The sequence below is a fragment of the Eulemur rufifrons genome, chromosome 29 (assembly GCF_041146395.1).
Source record: "Eulemur rufifrons isolate Redbay chromosome 29, OSU_ERuf_1, whole genome shotgun sequence".
In the NCBI taxonomy this organism is placed as follows: Eukaryota; Metazoa; Chordata; class Mammalia; order Primates; family Lemuridae; genus Eulemur; species Eulemur rufifrons.
In genome coordinates, this window is record NC_091011.1 from 95,792,144 (window position 1) to 95,813,010 (window position 20,867).

The following is a 20,867-nucleotide window of genomic DNA, read 5'->3' on the forward strand; positions in this document are numbered from 1 at the left end:
CCCTTGACCTGTAACGGAGGGACAGGTTTCAGCACACAGCAGAGGAGGAAACGTACACAGAAAGAACTGTAAGATCCTGCCATTTCGTATCTGCAGAAACCTAGGAAGTATCTGTGGGAATAGATTCTAATAATGTTAGAGGAGGAATTTAACATGGATTTGGTAGAACTGATTACTATAGGTGGGCTTTCCAGAAAATTTTCATTCATATTTAGTGCATGCAGCCGGCAGCGGCTCTCCCTGCTCGTCTGGTGGACCGACTGAGACGCACGGCACTGCTGAGGCCACGTGCCACAAGGCTGAGGTACCAGGACGCTGGTGGCGCAGGTGACAAGAGGGAACGCACAGGCACAGGAGATGGGGCGCTGGAGATTCACCATGTGCAAGTTGCACACTCAACGCTCAGAGGACACACACTCCCTCGCTGGGCCTCTGAGGAATGTTCTAGCAAGGGGCGCCCCTTCACTCTGTGTCCCGTAGGCCAGGCACACGGTAGGACACAGCGCATGGGCTGGCCCCACCGATTTGGACGGGAATGACATGCCCCGTAGCGAGGGCAAGTGCTGGGCAGGCACACGTGCCATCAAGGGCAACCTAGAGGAGTGACAGTTGGAATGGTCTGACCCGCAGCGATCGTTGGTGGTGGTTAATTGATTGCTATGTTCCTAAAAATGAAGTAGCTGCACAGGCTTCTAAAATGAAAACTCAAGTGTAGGGGCCAAAAAGCTGGCCTGAATCATCAAACTGGAGAGGCGTCCTCTGGCCGGTTTCCAGACCCGAGCCAGCTCGCAGAGCAGAGGAAGCAGCCCTCAGCTCGGCCCCGAACATCCTGTGCCTCCTCCTCCGAGCCTTTTCCAAAGGGACTTGCAAAAGGAAATGTGGGCTTTTCAGGGCTCCTGGACGCCAGCTCTGAATGGACACTGAGTCCTAGAACCCACGAATCCACACGCCACTGCAGTCTGCTGATCAAAGTGGGGACCGTGGCCATCGGGTGACAGAGTCTCAGAGTCTCAGCTCAAGTTCCAATCACAGGGTGCAGCAGGTCCCACGCTTTGGTTATCTCCTTCCTCAGTCCTTTTTTTTCCTCTTGTGATAAGGTTGGTACCAAGTCTCAATCCTTTTTTAAAAAAATTATTTATTATTTATTTATTTATTTATTTAGAGATGGGGTCTTGCTATGTCGCTCAGGCTCGTCTCGAGCTCCTGGTCTCAAGCGACCCTCCCACCTTGGCCTCCTGAGTTACTGGGACTACAGGTGCCACCACATCCAGCTCTTCTCAGTTCCCGAGTGTCTGACTGGAAACGACACACCTGACAGGTGGCAGCATCCTCCACTGGCTCTCTGACTCACAGAGCCACCAGGCTCGCAAACCAAATGCAGCGGGGGAAATGCAGAGGCTGTGCCCGTGAAGAACCTGAGAGCAGGGGCTCACCATCACGGCCCCAGGGAAACTGCCCATCTGGCCTGTGGCTGCATCTTTGAGGACTGTAGATTACTGTAAACTTATAGCTGCAGCAGCTCTTCCTGATGTAGCATCTTGGGGGACCTGAGGCCACTGCCCAGACAGATACTCTTTTTCTCTACACCGGCTTACAAGGGCCCCTAGAAGCAGTCTGCTTTACTTGGCAACCGCACGTTTTCCCACGTCACAAGGCTCTTCACCCCCTGCTCTGTCTTACTGTGGTCCGCAGAGAAGCTGATTGCCCTCACCTCCTGCACACGGCCACACCGGCCCACTGTGCCGACGGCATGTGCTGGCTGTGCCGGATGGGCAGCAAGTAGCAGAGCTTTGGACGCCTCTGCGAGACTTGCAGACCAGAGGGTGAGGGAAAGACCCCACAGGAGTCAGGGCTCTGACACCTCAGAATGGCCTGGAGCGCTGGAGAGACCCCCTCCACGGTGAAATCCAAGTTCATGCTCTGAACACCACCAGCCAGCACACAACACTGGTAGGTCTTTTGGAAGCAACATGTACCACATTTGCATGTGCGACTTGGACCCGGTACTGAGTGACCGTAAAGCCCCCAAAACAACCATGCCCTCTCCTGCAGGTAATTAGTTTCCTTTTGGGAGACAGTTCGTGGCTTACTACTGGGCCCTGGTGGAGACTGAACAACTGGCCGTGAGAGGCCAGGTGACCATGCAACCTGAGCTCCCATCACAAGCGCGGTGCTGTCTGAACCCCCAGGCCAAAGGCTGCGTGTGGACACGGCATTCCCTCAGCAGGTGGAGATGGGGCTTACCCAGGCCTGTGAGGGACAAGGAAGCCGCACGAGCAGGTGATGCCAGCTGCTCTGATGCCAGTGCCCACATCCTGGCCTCCCTCCCTCCATCCACTTCCACAGTTTCCAGGGAGCCCCTTGTGAGACCCTGACTGACAGGGAAAAACCTGGGCTTGGTTTACAGGTGCTTCTCCTGCCGGGCTGGTCCCCGCTGGCACTGTACAGAGTGGCTCTTGAGGACACTGGTGATGAAACCCCCCGCCCCAGGGGGCAGAGCTTCCAGCTGTACATTTGATCTCCACTTTATCAGGACTGAGAGGGCCAGAAGGACAGATCGACACAACTGGAAAATGAAACTAAACAAAGCAAAACCATTCTTGTCTTCCTGTGAGTCCTATGTGGCAGGCACAGAATGCAGGCAAAGTGGCTTGGAAAGGCCGGGGAGCCCTCCAGAGGGTCCACCCCTGTGTGTGGGGGCGGAGGCAGAGCATAGCTGGGAAGAATGGGGTTGGCGGACTGAGGGGCTGCACGGAGCTGGAAGAGCCTGGGCGGATCAACCAATGCAGAGAATAGAAGAAGCTGGGACAAACTCAAGGGTCCTTACAGGCCAGAATTCCCTGGAGACTGCCCTCCACCACACCCGCGCTGGCTTCCTCCGCTGGCCTGTCGTCCTCCCATCCCTTCGTGGTTTCTCCTGGGAGCACATCCTTCACAAGCCACTTACCCATGAAGCCCTGGCTCAGAATCTTCTTCTCAACTGAAGACGATCCTACTAGGTTTGTTATACAATGATTTATATAGAAATAATATGCTAAATGTGTACATGCATGTACGTGTATATCGGTGCACACACTTTTTTTTTTTTAGTTCAGTGTCTAAGCACATTTATTTTTTATTTTTATTTTATTTTTTTTATTTTATTTTTTTTTATTATTTATTTATTTTTTTAATTTGGTATGACTTTTTTTTTTTTTTACAATAGTTTCATATTTTTTCCCCACCCCCCCTTTCCCGAGTCAGCACCTTCAAGTGTTACCACTCCCCAAATGGTGCGCAATGCACTCATTGTGTAGGCATACCCCCATCCCCTCCCCCACCCCCCACCTCAGTCTGATGTCCAATTGGTGTCGTTCCCAGATTTGTATTTAGGTGATGATCAGGGAAACCAATTTTCTGGTGAGTACATGTGATGCTTGTTTTTCCATTCTTGGGATACTTCACTTAATATAATGGGTTCCAACTCTCTCCAGGAGAACCATAGAGATGTCGTATCTTCATCATTCCTTATAGGTGAGTAATATTCCATGGTATACATATACCACAGTTTACTAATCCAATCATGTATTGATGGGCATTTGGGTTGTTTCCACATCTTTGCTATTGTGAATTGTGCTGCTATAAACATTTGGGTACATGTGCCTTTGTTACAGAATGACCTTTTTTCCTGTGGGTATATGCCCAGTAATGGGATTGCTGGGTCAAATGGCAGGTCTACTTGAATCTGTTTAAGATACCTCCATAATGCTTTCCACAGGGGTTGCACTAGTTTGCAGTCCCACCTGCAGTGTATTAGTGTTCCTGTCTCTCCACACCCACGCCAACATGTGTTGTTTTGGGTTTTTTTGATAAAGGCCATTCTCACTGGGGTTAAGTGATATCTCATTGTGGTTTTGATTTGCATTTCCCTGATGATTAGAGATGTTGAACACTTTTTCATATGTTTGTTAGCCATTTTTATATCTTCTTTTGAAAAATTTCTATTCATGTCCTTTGCCCACTTTTTGATAGGGTTGCTTGATTTTTTCTTGCTGATTTTCCTGAGTTCTAAATAGATTCTTGTTATCAGTCCTTTATCTGATGTGTAGTATGCAAAAATTTTTTCCCATTCTGTAGGTGGTCTGTTTATTCTCTGGACTGTTTCTTTGGCTGTGCAGAAGCTTTTTAATTTAATCATGTCCCATTCATTTATTTTTGTTGCTGCTGTGATGGCCTTGGGGGTCTTCTTCATAAATTCTTTGCCTAGGCCAATGTCTGTAATAGTCTTTCCTACATTTTCTTCTAGAATTCTGATTGTATCACGCCTAAGGTTTAAGTCTGTTATCCACCGTGATTTGATTTTTGTGAGAGGTGAAAGCTGTGGGTCCTGTTTCAGTCTTCTACAAGTGGCTAACCAATTCTCCCAGCACCATTTGTTGAATAGGGATTCTTGTCCCCAGAGTATATTTTTTCCCGCTTTGTCAAAAATTAGGTGACTATATGAGGGTGGTTCTATATTTGGATTTTCTGTTGTGTTCCACTGGTCTGTGTCCCTGCACTTGTGCCAATACCAGGCTGTTTTAAGAACCACGGCCTTGTAGTATAGTTTGAGGTCTGGCAAATTAATACCTCCCATTTTGTTTTTGTTGCTTAAAATTGCTTTTGCTATACGGGGTCTTCTTTGATTCCATACAAAGTGTATAATTATTTTCTCTATGTCTGTAAAGAATGATGTTGGTAATTTAATAGGGATTGCATTGAATCTGTAGATCACTTTGGGTAGTATAGACATTTTAACAATGTTGATTCTTCCGATCCACGAGCATGGTATATTTTTCCATCTATTTGCAAGTTCTGCTATTTCTCACACACGTTTTTTATTACACTGAATGTAGTTTGGTCATTCTATTGAGTGTATCATTCAGGACTTTTCTTACATGATTATAAGTCACACTGATATAAAGTGAACTTCAATAAGCACAATTAAATACCAAAATGATCAGGTTCAAATTTTTTGCAAAGTAAAGTTTTTCCTCAAGAGATTATCCACCTTAGTAATTTTCTTCTTTTTAGCCAATATTATTTCACATCTATTTATTATATATTCTACTAAATAACCAAGAAAGAACATATGGATATACTGAGGGAGGCGGTGCAGTCTAAGGATTAATAGCTTAGGCTTTGACACACGTTAGACAGACCCGTGTTCAAATTCCAGATCCCATCACACACCAGCTCTGAGGATTAAGTCCTTCAACTCTAGAATTTGTGGATTAAGCTTTGTGAACTAAGTTCTTAAACTCTAGAATTTGAGTTTCCTTATCTGTAGAAAGTGGACAGTAACAGCACATTCCTTATAAGATTGTCATGGAAATTGAGAATTCAGACAAAACCTCAGCACAGTGTCTGAGATGTGAAAGGACTGTAAATGTCTGCTGGCATTGCTGAATTTAAATTGCTGTATAAAGCAGCCTTCCAAATAATATGCCAAAAATTCATGAAAATTAGGTACACTTACTTGTAATGTAGTATCGAAGACAACAAGCTTTGAACTGGTTGGAACGATGTCATAACACTTGTGTGACCTCATGAATCGCATGTAAACACCACTTTCTGAGTCTTCTGCTAAAAGGAAAAAAAGGCAAAATATCAGTGATAAAAAAGAGCTCCCTCAACTCGATGAAGAACACGTAGGTAAACCTACACTAATAGACTTAAAATTTGAAATGTTTTCCCCTCAAGGTCAAGAACAAGGCAAGGGTGTCGGCACTCACTAGCTCTACTCAGCACTGTACTGAAGGTCCTGGCTGGTGCAACAAACATGGCAAGGGAAAAAATGAAAGCAGAGCACACGTGTTGAAAAGGAAAACAACAAAACTGTCTTTATTTGCACATTGTATGATTTTCTACATAGAAAATACAAAAGCATCTAGAAAAAGTTTCTAGATCTAAAAAGAATGAGTTTAGCGAGGCCACAGAATACAGGGCTAATAAATCAAAAACAGCTATCTGAACGGGAAAAAGTTGAAAGCTTTCCCTTTAAGATCTGGAACAAGACAAGGATGCCCACTTTTACCACTTCTACTCAATGTAGCACTGGAAGTCCTAGCCAGAGCAATCAGGCAAGAGAAAGAAATAAAAGGAATCCGTATTGGAAATAAAAAACTTAAACTGGTCCCTGTTTGCAGATGACACGAACTTACATATACAAAACCCTAAAGACTCCATTAAGAAACTGTTAGAACTAAAACAAATTCAGTAAAGTTGGAGAATACAAAATCAATACACAACTATCTGAAATAGAAATGCATTCATTCATTCATTTTTTAGAGACAGGGTCTCCCTCTATTGTGTAAGCTGAAGTACCCTGGAGTGATCATAGCTCACTGTAATCTCGAACTCCTGCCTTAGCCTCCCAAGTAGCTAGAACTATAGGCGTGTCATCAAGCCTGTCTAATTTTGTTCCTTTTTTTTTTTGTAGAGATGGGGTCTTATTACATTGCCCAGGCTGGTCTCGAACTGCTGGACTCAAGCGACCTTCCCATTTTCGCCTTCCAAAGTGCTAGGATTGCAGGCGTGAGCCACTGCGCCCAGCCTGAAATAGAAATTTTTGAGAATCCCATTTACAAAAGCTACAAAAAAAAAAAAAAATAAATAAATAAAATACTTAGGACTAAATTTAATCACGTAGGTGAAATATCTCTACAAATGAAAACTATAAAACACTGAAAAAGAAATTGAAGAAGACACAAATAAATGGAAAGATATTCTGTGTTCATGGACTAGAATAATTAATAGTGTTAAAATGTCCATACTACCCAAAGCTATCTACAGATTTAATGCAATCCCTATCAAAATACTAATGGCATTCTATACAGAAATAGGGAAAAAAAAAAAATCCCCAAATCTGTATGGAACCACAAAAGACCCTGAATAGCCAATGCAATCTTGAGCAAAAAGAACAAAGCAGGAGAAGTCACACTACTCTGACTTCAAAATATACTACAAAGCTATAGTAACCAAAACAGCATGGTACTGGCATAAAAACAAACACACAGACCAATGGAACAGAAAAGAAAGCCCAGAAATATATCTATGCATTTACAGTCAATTGGTTTTCGACAAAGGTACCAAGAACTACAACTATCATGTGATCTGGCAATCTCCATATCCAAAGGAAATAGAATCGGTATATCAAATAGACACCTGCACTCCTGTGTCCACTGCAGCACTATTTGCAATAGCCAAGATATGGAATCAACCTAGGTACTCATCAACAGATGAACGGGTAAAGAAATGTGGTATTATACACAGTGGAATACTATTCAGCCATCAAAGAGAATGAAATCCTGCCACGTGACAACATGGATTAAACTGGAGGACATTATATTAATCGAAATAAGCCAGGCACAGAAAGACAAATACCACATGATTTCACTCATGTGAAATCTAAAAATGTTGATCTCATAGAACAGTGGTTACCAGGGGATGGGGGATGGGGAAAGGTTGGTCAGTGGGTACAAAGTTACTGTTAGATGGAGGAATAAGCTCTGGTGTTCTACTGCGGAGTGGGGTGACTAGAGTTGATAATAATGTATTCTGTATTTCAAAATAGCATGAAGATTTTGAATGTCTTATCACAAAGAAATAATAAATGTTTAAGGGGATAGATATGCTAATTACTCTGATTTGATCATTATACAATCTAGATATGTATCAAAACATCACATTATATCCCCACAAATATGTACAATTATTTGTCAACCAAAAATAAAACCTAAAAAAATATAAAATGAAAGAATAAAAGTAACTATAATAAAGCAAATGCAAATAGAAAAAGCCAAAAACAAAGTTACTGTATTTCCATATACCAGCAATGAAGAATTGGAAATTAAACATTTTTTAAAAAGGTAATATTTACATAAATGCCATATGGAAACATCAATCTACACAACAGAACAAAGACAATGGCAACTATGTGGACAAATATATAATGCCTTTTTAAATTGTTTAAATCTCTATATAAGCTAACTGACAGTTTAAACAGAAATAATACACACACTGTGGGGTTTCCAGCACGTTCAGGAGTAAACTGCACGGCCCCACCATCCAGCCAGCTACGCAGAAATCTACGAGTTCTCCTGGCCATCGTCCTCTCCTTGCAATTTACCATGATGCCCTGTTGAGTTTATACCCCAAATCTCTCTGAAACCCACCATTTCACTGCCTCCATGGTCCCCCATCCTAGCTCCCTCACCATCCCTTTACCTCCCTGCTCACTCCCTTTGGCAGCTGTCCACTCTGCACTCAGAAAGATTTTGCCATTTGCAAATCTAATCGTGTCACCGTCCCCCCCTGCTGAAAACACTTTGATGGCTTCCATCTGCTTTACAGAAAAGACAAAAGCCAGGAAGTAGCCTCCAAGACCTGAGGGGCCTGGACCCCCATCCCCAGTCTCTTTTAACAGTAAAGGTCCCCTCCAGAGTTTTCTGTAGCCACCCACAGTGTCTGTCTTCCTCCAGCCCTTCATTGCAATGCCCTCCCTTCCACTGCGGGAGGCTTCCTCTCCCTGAGTGCCTTTTCCATATCCTCGTGGCCCACAGTTAACTCCTCCTTCATTAGACCTCAGCTCCAGGACATGACTAGGAGGTTGTGGAGGCAGAATTTGAACTCGATGCCTCTTGATCCCAAAGCTGTGCTCTCAGCCAGGATGGTTTCCTTCCTTCCCTGGGCCTGCAGGACCCGCTCTCCCTGTTTGCTAGGGAGAGCAAGTCCTCCCTAGCTTCATGGATCTGCTCAAATGACACTATCTGCAAGAGATTTCTCTGACAGCTCCCGCCAGCCCACACTGCTCTGTGTACTTTAGGAAGATGTAGACTACTTGGGAAATATCTGGGAAGAAAATTTACTTTAGTGTATATGTTAATTAGCACAGTAAGTGTTAACAGGGTGATACTCACCAAGCTCCCTGACTGTGGAAAGGAGCCTCCACGACTATGTTCCTGCTGTGGTGACCTATGCTGGCTGGCCTGCCAATTTCACGGCAAGTTATGTGGACCAGTCCCAAGTCTATTTTCAACTCTGACCCTTCTTCAGGACACTACAATTCATAATTCAGAGTTCCACCATCCTAGTCACCTCCTGGACACTTCCCGCTCAATGTCTCCCCTCCTGCTGTGCAGTGAAGTCCAGACGTCTGAGGGTAGCACTCCTGCATCTCCACGTCTGGCTTCTCTGCAACCTCATTCTCCCATCTCCTGTTTTCACATCCAGGCAGATGAGCTCCCTGCTGAGTCCCTGTGGTCTCCAAGCTCACCTTCTTGCATTTGCTCATTTGCTTTAACACTAATGTCCTTCTTCTCTACTTTTTCTTATCCAATTTTAACCCAATCTCAAATGCCACCTTTTCCCACAAAAGAAGCGAACATTCAAGTCTTCACAAGGAAGCTGATATTACAGTAAATTACCTCATTTGTTTATGTAACAACCTTGAGGAGCATGCCTTAATTTCTTCATTTTACCTCTGAAGAAACCGAAGCTAGGAGAAGCCACGTTACGTGCCCAAAGTCAGACAGCAAGGAAGTGGTATTTGGAACTCTGTCCCAAGCTCTGACCGCTCTTCCACTGAACCCTGGTGCCGAACTCACCAGCGTACCCCCTCAACATGCTGGGGAGGGATGACGTGTCCCAGGCTTGTCCTGGTGTGCAGATACATGTGAACACATGGCCCATTCTCTGCACTCAAAGCTCACGCGCTCGCCGAGGGTGAGTACTCGATCACAGAAGATCACACGGGCAGGTAACCGACCCGGACTTGGAAAGGGGAAGGAAGTCTAAAATGACTTCTTCCTCCGAAAGCTTATGGCTTTTTATCTGTTAGTTCTCATCAGTTATCACCTGCATCTCATTAATAGTGACTGTATATTTCTAACATTCTTTTCATTCTTGGATAATTTCTTTCAATGCCAGGACTCTTACTCATCTAATCCACAAATTAATGCAGTCAATAAATATTGATTGCATATTGTCTTAGTGTGGGTCTGCCCCAAAGTTGACGCAGAGACCAGAGGAACTTAGGGAACGAAAAAGTGCAAAAAAAGGGTACGGCAGTAAGCAGGTCATAGCTTTGTGCCACTAGAGTGAGGCTTTGAGGGAGGCACCCCCGAGACTGTACAGACCCCAGAACTATCGTGCAGGGACCCCTCCTGCCCCTTTGGGTTAAGGGTTATTCCTGCAGCATCACTTCTGGCATTTCTGCCCACAGGCCCAACTGCCAAAGAATGCCCTTGTGCAGAGATGTGGAAATATGAGAATTGGGTGAGACTAGGAGGATGCAGGTAAGGCACCAACAACATCTGCTACCAACAGCTGGGGTGGGGACACCGCAGGGAAGAGGACCCTGTGGCTCCTGTCTTCATGGACACTACAAACCGGAGACATTAACTGTCATCACACTGCCTGGTGCCCGGAGCACCAGCAAGGACAAGCACAGTGTTTGTGAATGAACAGAACCGGCAGTCAGGGAATGAGTGGCTGGGTGGATAAAATTTAAGCCAGTGCGCTTCCATTTCTCTTGAAACATGTATCTGCCAGAAAATGGGGATCCTGCTCAGGAAAGAACAGAAACACAGGAAGTTCTCATAATAGCAGCATAGAAAGTTCGGATCCATTTCTGCCATTGCTGCTAAGGATGACGTTCGTCACACTGTCAAACGTGCAGTTACCTAGTAGCTGATGGAGTGTGGATTTGTGCAGATACAAAAGCCAAAGATCAGTGCAGTCAAGCATATATGTAACCAATATTTAAGTTACAAATTGCCTGCTTAACCTATACTCCTAAAATCCAAACACATGAAATCAAGAGGGAAACTATAATAAAATATAACAATCCACCCCACAGAAAGGAAATCATACCACATATTTTGTTCATTAATTAAATAAAGACTTTTCAGAAAAGAAGTGTAGGTCAGGTGCGGTGGCTCATGCCTGTAATCCTAGGACTCTGGGAGGCTGAGATGGGAGGATTGCTTGAGCTCAGGAGTTTGAGACTAGCCTGATCAAAAGCGAGACCCCGTCTCTACTAAAAATAGAAAAATTAGCTGCGCATGGTGGCCTGCGCCTATAGTCCCAGCTACTCGGGCAGAAAGATCGCTGGAGCCCAGGAGTTTGAGGTTGCAGTGAGCTATGATGACACCACTGCACTCCAGCTGGGCCCATGGAGCAAGGCTCTATCTCAAAAAAAAAAAAAAAAAAAGAAAAGAAAAAAGAAAAGAAACAGAGTGCACATATTATAGATGTTAATATTCCTATAGGAATATGTGAAATAGAATTTTAAAATACCATAAAGCAGGAATGTTCAAACCAATAGAATTTTCAAAAATCTGTAACGTTTGTGTTAGACATACTTTTCAGTGTACCACTTAATTTGTTGATTTTTAAAATATTTAAATAAACATTGTGTTTTGAATAAATCGTTATTTCAGAGTTACAAAAAGTTGCAAAGATAAGACAGTTCCTGCATAGTCCGCACTCTGTTTGCCCTAAATTTAACATCTTACATTACTATGGCACATTTGTCACAAATAACGAACCAGCACTGATACATTATTATTAACTGAAGTTCTCACTCTCTAGGAGTTTCTCAGTTTTTCCCTAATGCCTTTTTACTCACCCGGGATCTACCCTCGATAGCCCGTTTATTTAGTCATAATGCCTCCATGGGCTCCTCCGGATTGGGCAGCTTCTCGACAGTTTTGAGGAGGGCAGGGCAGGTAACCTGTAGAATGTCCTTTAATTCCAATTTGTACAATGGTTTTCTTTTCTTCTTTTTCTTGCTTTTTCTAATTTTTTTTGGAGGAGGAGGGGACAGGTTCTCACTATGTGGCCCAGGCTGCTCTCGAACTCCTGGGCTCAAGAGATCCTTCCACCTCAGCTTCCCAAGTAGCTGGGATTACAGGTACGTGCCAGCATGTGATTTGTACCATGATTTTCTAATGATCTCAGTCTTGGGGTTTTTCTCAACCTTGGGGTTATAGAGCTCTGGGAGGAAGAGCCCAAAGTACAGTACTATTCTCGCCCCATCACATGGGAGGCACCCCCAAGCTTCATGACTCATCACCTTGGTCACTGGGCTAAGGCTGTCCTCCCAGGGCTGCCTTCCCACCCAGGCTGCCTCCCGGTTGGCCGGGGAGTGTGGGAGCTCGGCTCGGGGGTCTCCCTGTGTGCCCTGAACCGTTGGCACGGGAGGTGTGGGGGGTCGGAGATGTGTTTCCCCACCACTGGCATCTCACATCAGCATGGTACACTGGTCGCAATTAATGAACCAATAAGACATTAATGAACAAATTATTAACAAAAGTTCCCACATTATTTAGATTTCCCTCGTTTTTCCTTAATGTCCTTTTTCTGTCCCAGGACCCCCACCAGGATTCCACAGGACAGTGAGTTCTCCTTAGGCTCCTTGTGGCTGCGACACAGCTCTAAAGAGAACCGGTCAGGTACTTTGCCCCCTGACCGGAAATGTCCAAAGCTTTCCTCACAGTTAGACTGCGGTTATGGGCTTGGGGAAGATCTACATTTTTAAAACCGTAGCAAGGGGTGGTGGTGCACATCTGTAGACCCAGCTACTTGGGAGGCTGAGGCGGGAGGATCTCCCCAGCCCAGGAGGTGGAGGCAGCAGTGAGCCATGATGATGCTACTGCACTCCAGCCTGGGCAACAGAGTGAGACCCTGTCTCAATTAAAATAAAATAAAATAAAAATAAAGGCATAATGTCAAATAAAATGTAACACTTGACCAAAGTAAAATGTTAAATATTTAAAACAAATTATAACAAAATTTCTGTTGATTTGGAATAAGGACTATTATTGATGTAATAAAACATCAATAACAGAAGTATTAGCATTTTAAGTTAAGAAAATACAGTAAAACATTATACAATGCTCCTTTTTTTGTGGTGCTTCTCTACTCTTAATATAAACTTTCTGAATATAGGTGGCACCATTAGTATTATTCACATTATGGTGAAGTCTCAAATTGCACTCGGAGGAAAAAAAAATCATCGAAATAGAAAAAAAGTAATTTGGAGTTAAACCAAAAAAAAAAAAAAAAAAAAAAAAAAACCAACCAACCCAACAACCCACCAAAATTATTCAACAACACGTTGTTTGGAATGCATTATTAAAATTCCTGAGAAGGCAGGAAGTTCAAACTCTCAATATTCAAAAGGTAACTGGAGTTAAGATATTATCACAATGTTCTGTTCTTGCTTTTGTTATTTTATATGTTACTTGATACAGGCATAATTAGACGAATATGCTGGCACTTGAACTACTGGTCTCCCAAAGGAAGGGGCCTGTTTGTGGAATGACGTTGAATCTTACTGCTCTTCCACTAGCACGCCAGGCCAACATCATCAAGGGAGTGGCTAAAGAGTAACACTGAGAAGTAGCAAGTATATATCAAAGTGTCTACTTCATAAATGTTAACAACATGTTAAAAATACAACATCTAACTTTAACAATTATAAACACTAAATAGGAATATATGGAAGTAAATATTTCTCTTTCTAAAAACAGATCCTCGGCTTAGTAACTTCTGACGTGTCCTCATTGCCGACACAACATACCCCATTATCATTCAAGGTTTCTAGAAATCTAACTCTAACCCACCCAGCCTCATCCCCCACGACATCCCCTAGGAGTCTCATACACTGGGATCCTTTCAGTATTTCTTTTTCAAAGGAAGTTTCTGAACTGTGGGAGGGTCAGTGTTGAGAATGTGTCCCCTTAAGCTTCATTCTGTGCCTAGGCACACAGTTCTCTCTTCTGAAACAACACCTTCCCTGCCCCCCTATGGCCTACTGACATCCTGCTCACCTTCCTTAGTGGGCTGAATGGTCCCCCCGACCCCTGCAAAGATATGTCCCCTGGAAACAGCAGAAGGAGACCTTATTGCAATGAGGGTCTTTGCAGATGTAATTAAGGCAAAGATCTTGAGATCATCTTGGATTAGGGCGGGCCCTAAATCCAATGAGGACTGTCCTTATAAGAGAGAGAAGAGAAGACAGAGAGACAGAGGGGAAGGCCCTGTGAAGACAGAGGCAGGGATTGGCGTGACACATCCGCAAGCCAAGGGACCCGGGGACTGCCACAACCACCAGAAGCGGGAGAGAGGCATGGCACAGGTGCTCCCTCGCAGCCTCCAGCAGGAACCAACCCTGCCGATACCTGCTCCAGACTTCCGGCCCCTACTCCAGACTTCCGGCCCCCAGAGCTCGGAGAGAATAACTTCTGTTGTTCCAAGCCACCACGTCTGTGGTACTTTGCTATGGCAGCCCCAGAACACCAACACGCCTTCAAAGTTCGGTTCAAAGGCCACTTCCTCCCTTAACACCTTCCCTTAGAGCCCCTCGAGTGGGGATTAAGGGCTCCAGTTCCGACATGCCCATTGGTGCTTTGTGAGCAATTCACTCTGAGGCGTCACAGGCCTTGCACTAAAGTTACCGGTCTGGCTCTTCTTTGAGACTGTGAGCTTCTGGGGGCAGTGGATTGCTCTTCTTTATAATCTCAGGCACCTGGAGAATTTCTCGTAGATATTAGGCACAAGTTACTGCCTGCTAAATTATATGTCACTGAAATATGCCCAGGTCAAACGTGAGAGGAGCGAGTATAGACCTGAGATTACTATGTTATATTTCTGTCCTCAGAGAGAAAAAGGATAGCAAACAAAGCATACAGGTTTAAAAGAATACTGGTGAATCTAGATTTAATAACTAGTAAAAAAAAAAAAAAACCTCTCTATTTATATGTCTTTATAAAATTAAAGGACTGGAGAATGATTTTTTTTTTTTTGTTAGAGAAATAATGCACCCATAGAAGTGCTCCATGTAATTTTTTATTGCCTTTTTTTTTTAGAGATGGGATCTTGCTATGTTGTTCAGGCTGGCCTTGAATTCCTAGGCTTAATGGACCCTCTCACCTTGACCTCCTGAGTAGCTAGAACTATAGGCGTGGGCCACTGCACTTAGCTTGTAATTTTTTTTTTTTAAAGCAAAACAGTGTTGATCTAAAACTTTAAAATATTTGCCAAGTATATTTTATATTGAAGCTTTTTCTAATTCTGTTGGCCAAAAAAATGCATTAGATTCAATAAGATTACAAAAAACCTTAAAATGTTCACACTACCACTTATTATATTTATTTATTTTTATTTTTTTTTTTGAGACAGAGTCTCACTCTGTTGCCCAGGCTAGAGTGAAGTGAGTGCCGTGGCATCAGCCTAGCTCACAGCAACCTCAAACTCCTGAGCTCAAGCGATCCTCCTGTCTCAGCCTCCCGAGTAGCTGGGACTACAGGCATGCACCACCATGCCCGGCTAATTTTTTCTATATATATTTTTAGCTGTCCATATAATTTCTTTCTATTTTTAGTAGAGATGGGGTCTCGCTCTTGCTCAGGCTGGTCTCGAACTCCTGAGCTCAAACGATCCGCCCACCTCGGCCTCCCAGAGTGCTAGGATTACAGGCGTGAGCCACCGCGCCCGGCCTATATTTATTTTTTAAAAACCTACAAATACAGCAAACAATTTAACAAATCATGTTTCAGAGATAATCACTATAGTCATAAATTACTTTTTCTGAAACCTATTTACAAGAATTTTAATTAAGAAAGAATGCATAAAAATGTGTTATAAGATGGGCATGATTCTTTGGTTTTCTTGGCCTTAATTATATGAACATGAAGAAGACAGACTATCACTGATGATTTGTTAGTCAATCAAAAACATTAAAGCATAATTGAGAAGCTAGATACCAGCATGAAATAGCTTTACTTATACACCTCAATCAAATTAGGAGCAGGATGGGAGACAAGACAGTGACTCAAAAATGGATTTCAAGGTATCCTATTTATGACGATAATAAGCACTGATCTATTACTAACTGGACAGTTTCCATCTATCCACCTAGGTGTTCTAATACTGGAAACACCAAACCAAAGGGCGTGAACTAGAAGACCTCAGGAAGCAGGACTTGTTAAGGAATTTGCTGTCCAGCACTAAGTTCCACTTATTTCTTAGGGTCCAGCCCTATCACTCTTGTTTACTCGAGAAGGAAGGCTGTCCCATTACTCCTGGGGACAGTCACCCACTTTACGGATGGTGTTCATCTCAACTAGAAACGGAAGTTTCTAATGTGAGAAGCAAAGAAGGCCCCAAGCCACTGCTTGGTCCCTGTCTACGATCCCCGCACACTACTTCCCACTCCCTCGCCACGTGTTCCATGTCTCCCAGGATGAGCAGCAGGAAGCTGCTAATCCAGCCCTAGCAACCGTGCAGCACGCTCTACCGCTGAGGTTTCCGCCGCCGACTGCCACCTCATGCTCCACATTTCACACAGACACTTAGACGGACTGCTGCTTACTCTCCTGCCCACAAAATTCACGGTGTGCTAAAATGTTATGAATATTTTCAATTCAAAGTTGTAAAAATGGCCAGAGACACTCATATAAGAACACACATTTGACATTCTCTGCTTTTATCCTTAAGGCAAAGGAGGGAATAGAGAAGAGATGCCCAGAGGGTGGTGAGCAGGGTGCTGAGGTCTGAGTGCCAGGAGGGGCGCTCCCATCTGGACCCCCAAGGGACAAGGAAGTGCCGGCTGACCAACCCTGCGCCCCAGTTATCCTTCTCTCTGCACTTTATGCCCATCCTGCGAAGACTGTGCCCAGAAAACCACCTTCGTTTACGAAGCAGTACTTGCTGCAGTTTGAAAGGCGCTTAGACCAAAGGGCGGTGGGGCTCTCTGGGGAGGTCGCCCCATTCTGGGATCTGCTCCTCGGCTTTAACGTTGAAGCAGCTGGATTTTGTAACCGGTCTTCTAGGGCCTTGATTCAAGCTAGGTGAACAAGTAAGTGTTGAGGAAACTGAAATACCAATGAAATGGGAAAGAGACAGAAGTCAAACTAGAAACAGAAGCCTGCCTGGTAAGCACAGACTAGGGGAGGAGTGACCTGACCGATTAGCCCGGTCCCCGGCACCCCGCAGAGTGGAGGAGGCGCCACCCCTTGCGGGATGCTGAAGGGAAAGGCAGGGCAGGCTGGCACACGCTGCCTTCCTAGACAAGGTGCCGTCACACTTAGGCTGGGTGCTCTAGCTTTCGAGCACATTATCTCAGATGGTATCAAGATGGCACAAAAAGCAGTCTCTGGGAACATCAGCATTTTACTCACTTCATTACTTTTTGTGCTCACTTTTGTTGGAGAACTTAATCGGCATCGCTAAAGGAGCTTTTTTTAAAAATGGTCCTTTCAACAATGCAGTTATGTGCAAAGAGAAGGGAGAGAATCAAACCACACTCTCAGCACTTTCCCCTCGGGATGCCCCGTCCTCTGGTGAACCTGCCCTCGGTTCGGATGCTGTGTACCACAGCGTGAGCACAAACTGCCCGCGTTCCTTCTCGCAGGGGTGCTCACATTTTAATCCCTACCCGTATTCGTGGAATGGAAGGTTTATGCCTTGTTAAAGAGCTTTCAGATATCAGGCTTGGTACCTCTAAAATCATTCCCAGAGACCCTGAGGAGCCTCTCCCTGCACTGACCCACACAGGTGGCAGGCTGGGCAAGGCAGCCAGAGATTCAGCACCAGGGCCTTGCCAGCCACAGGGGACCCACCTGCTCCCACTTGCTCTTTCCTCTCAGCAGGGCCAGGAGCTGCTGACATCACCTGGCTCCCTCCCCACCCATCACCCAATTCTGTGTGTGTCCACCAGTTGTCATGCATCTGGGTCCTGCCCAGCCAACCACTCGCCACGTGACGCTGGTCTCTTAACCTCAGTTCCTCACCTTTATACCACAATAAAAGTAGATACCTCAAAAGGGTAGCTCTGAGCTTTCTCCACACCAGTGGTTCTCCACAGGGGTGATCTTGCCCGCAAGGAGATGTTGGGTAACATCTGGAGACGTTTTTGATGGCTATGACGGGGCTGAGGAGGTCTACGGGCACACGGTGCACAGAGACGTGTGCAGAACGTCCCACAGTGCACAGGTATCACCCGCGACCAGGAAGGACCCATCATCTGGTCTTCTGACCACCTCGCCTCCTGCCTCTTTTCCTGAGCGTCCTTTCTTCCATTTCGTGAATGCATCCCCTCGCCAAGAGTCTATTCTTGGCCATTAGCCTTTTTCTCTCTCTCCAAGCTCCCTCTCGGGGCGCCAGGCCAGGCCAGGGTGCAAGATGGGTGAAGGCAGAGGGTGAGGAAAGCCCTCGTCTGTGAAAACAGGGCGCTTAGGGTGCCAGGCAGAGGGTGGCACAGATACGACGGGGACAGGTTGGATGCACCTCTTCAGGGAGAGCTCGGAGAGGGGGACAAAGGATTAAAGGTGCCGGGATGCTGCCCTGGGCTAAGGGCAGGGAGGTGATGGGAAGCCGCTGCAGAAAGCCAGGCGGGGCAGTGCTGGGCTCAGACCTGCGCTCTCAAGCCATGATGGCCTTGGCAGCCACGTTCAGGGCAGATCTAGGGAGGAGGAGACTAGAGGGGAGACAAACAGAACAAGCGCAAAGACAAGGCAGTGCAGCGAAGGGCGCCAGCCCTGGCTGCAAAGCCCACGAGGTGCAGAGGCACCGACTCAGCGGGGAAATGAGGGAACAGACAGACGCGGGCTTCACCTCACCGCCCGACTCTCCACCTTTGTTGCTGCACCTTCGGCACACGGAGAACCGTCTGCCCTGGGCCCAGCAGCGAGCCGCTGACCCTCGCGATGCACAGACAGCCCCCAGGCACCGCCTGTGTTCAGAGGGGAGTAACTGCCCACTCTGACCAGCTCCCTCGTCGCGCTGCCATCACCGAGTCAGCTAGGACACCCTCCTCGGCAAGCGACGGTGCCAGCTGGTCAGGGAGTTTCACTGAACAGAGCCGAGGGGCCGAGGGACTCGAGGGACTGACAGATGGGCGTGAGCCTCAGAAGGAGCAGCGGCTTCCGCTTGGGGACTGGCTTTTGAAGCTACTGTCCAGCTGCCACCTGAGAGTGGCTCTGCTTGGCCAATGCAGGACCAAGGTCGGGAGGAGACATGTGCGTGGACGCACACACAGGCACACACGTGCCTGATACCAAGTCAAACCACCACCTCTCTTACTTACAATGACTGAATATCATATTTTAAGGCTTGTAGTCATTCATTAATTACAGGACATAGTAATAGATCCAAATCTTGTCTTAAAGAGCTAAGTGTGTAAGGCATTTTGAAACAAAATTTATACACTAGCCCAAATTTCACTTAAAAAAAACCCCAAACCGGAAAAATCTGACTCCTTATTCCCAATTTCTACAATTTTAATATACTGAATTTCATTGTAATTCCACAAGGAAAAATATTACCAGTGTTATTTTTAAATGTATCTTTTACACTTTACATTTAGAGACACAAGTTTACTATATTCACATAACATTTTCTCTTTTTAGAAAATGCTTAAAATATTTGAGTCAGAAATAAGCAAAAAAAGGAGAATATGAAAGTTAAAAGTACATGGAAAAGAAAAAATTAAAGTCTTAAATAAGTCCTTCTAAAGTGCTTAGAAACCTAAACAGTTACAAGGGCAAACGCTCATACAGTTTTGCAGGGCTCGAGACTATAAAGCAGCGGAGCAAACGAAGTCCGCTAGGAGTTTCCCCTTCCGCGCCTTTTGCTTCTGGCTGCACGCGTGTGTGGAGGCAAATGCACACACTGCCGAGAAAACTCGGACGCACCTCTAAATAAGGGGGGCAGAAAAGAGTTATTTGGGAAGAAAAAGTACAAGCAAGATCAAGGCAAATGGTTTGCCCAATTAGTTTAAAATGAGCTGCAATAAATGTCTAAGGAAAGTCACAATAAAGCAGTGACCTTAACATTACATGTGGTTTCTTCCCATCAGGGTTTTTAAATGGCTTCATGTTTAATTTGAGATTATAATTAAAGCATCCATCGCAGCCAATGTTTCCTTTTTCAGGAAACAGAACCTGATTACTACGATGAGGCAACAGTGATGGCCACGGTGAGCTCACCAGGACAGAGCAGCCAGCACCACACAGGTGGGAGAGTCAGGAACGCCCTGGCAGTTATAACAGGTGGACATCTCTAATCAGAACACCTGAAATCTGAAATGCTCCAAAATCTGAAACTTCCCGAATGCCAACGTGACACCGCAAGTTACCCTAAACACGTTACTTTTTCACTGCATGAATGCTATGTCAGTTTTTTGTTTGTTTGTTTTACTAAGTTCTCATGTATGAATAAGTGTAAGACAATGACTGCTTAGCAGCAGCACATAAATTCAGAGTCCCGGATGGTGGTGATGCCAACCAACCACAGATGGTCCACACGGGTGACTGAGATGGTGACACCTTTGCTTTCTGATGGTTCAATCAACGTACACAAACTTGGTTTCATATACAAAATTACCCAAAACATTATATTAAGTTACCCTCAGGCTATGTGTATAAGGTCTATAAGAAACATAAATGAATTTCATGTCAAGACTTCCCCAAGATACGTCACTACATATACACAAAGATCATTAACTCTGAAAAAAATCCAAAACACTTCTGGTCCCAAGCACTGGGATAGGGGAGACTCACCTGCACAAGGAACTGCACGGCTGCAGCCCCGCCCGCTGACATCAGTCTACTTTCAGCAATCTACACAAACTCTATCCCTAGCTTATTAAGGATTTCTTTAAAAGGAACATATGTTGAATTTTACTAACTGCTACTTTAATATCTACTGACATGATCATAGGTTTCTCTCCTTTATCTGTTATTGCTGGATTTTGCTACATTGCCCAGGCTGGCCTCGAACTCCTGGGCTCAAGCAATCCTCCCACCTCAGTTCCGGAGTAGCTTGGACTAGATTCCTTG

The 20,867-nt window shown here is 45.0% G+C and overlaps 1 protein-coding gene across 11 annotated transcripts in view; it reads right to left on the reverse strand.

Moving 5' to 3' along the window:
• PRKAG2 (protein kinase AMP-activated non-catalytic subunit gamma 2) overlaps positions 1 to 20,867 on the reverse strand; it is a 251,486-nt gene that overhangs the window by 24,449 nt on the left and 206,170 nt on the right. For 7 of the 11 annotated variants that reach the window (XM_069461980.1, XM_069461979.1, XM_069461981.1 and 4 more), the window contains one exon: positions 5,498 to 5,604. In XM_069461980.1, the coding sequence (XP_069318081.1) occupies positions 5,498 to 5,604 (107 nt within the window). Of the gene's footprint in view, positions 1 to 5,497; positions 5,605 to 10,341; positions 10,348 to 20,867 lie in introns of all 11 variants that reach the window. The other 4 variants (XM_069461977.1, XM_069461984.1, XM_069461975.1 and 1 more) reach the window with 2 other exon arrangements.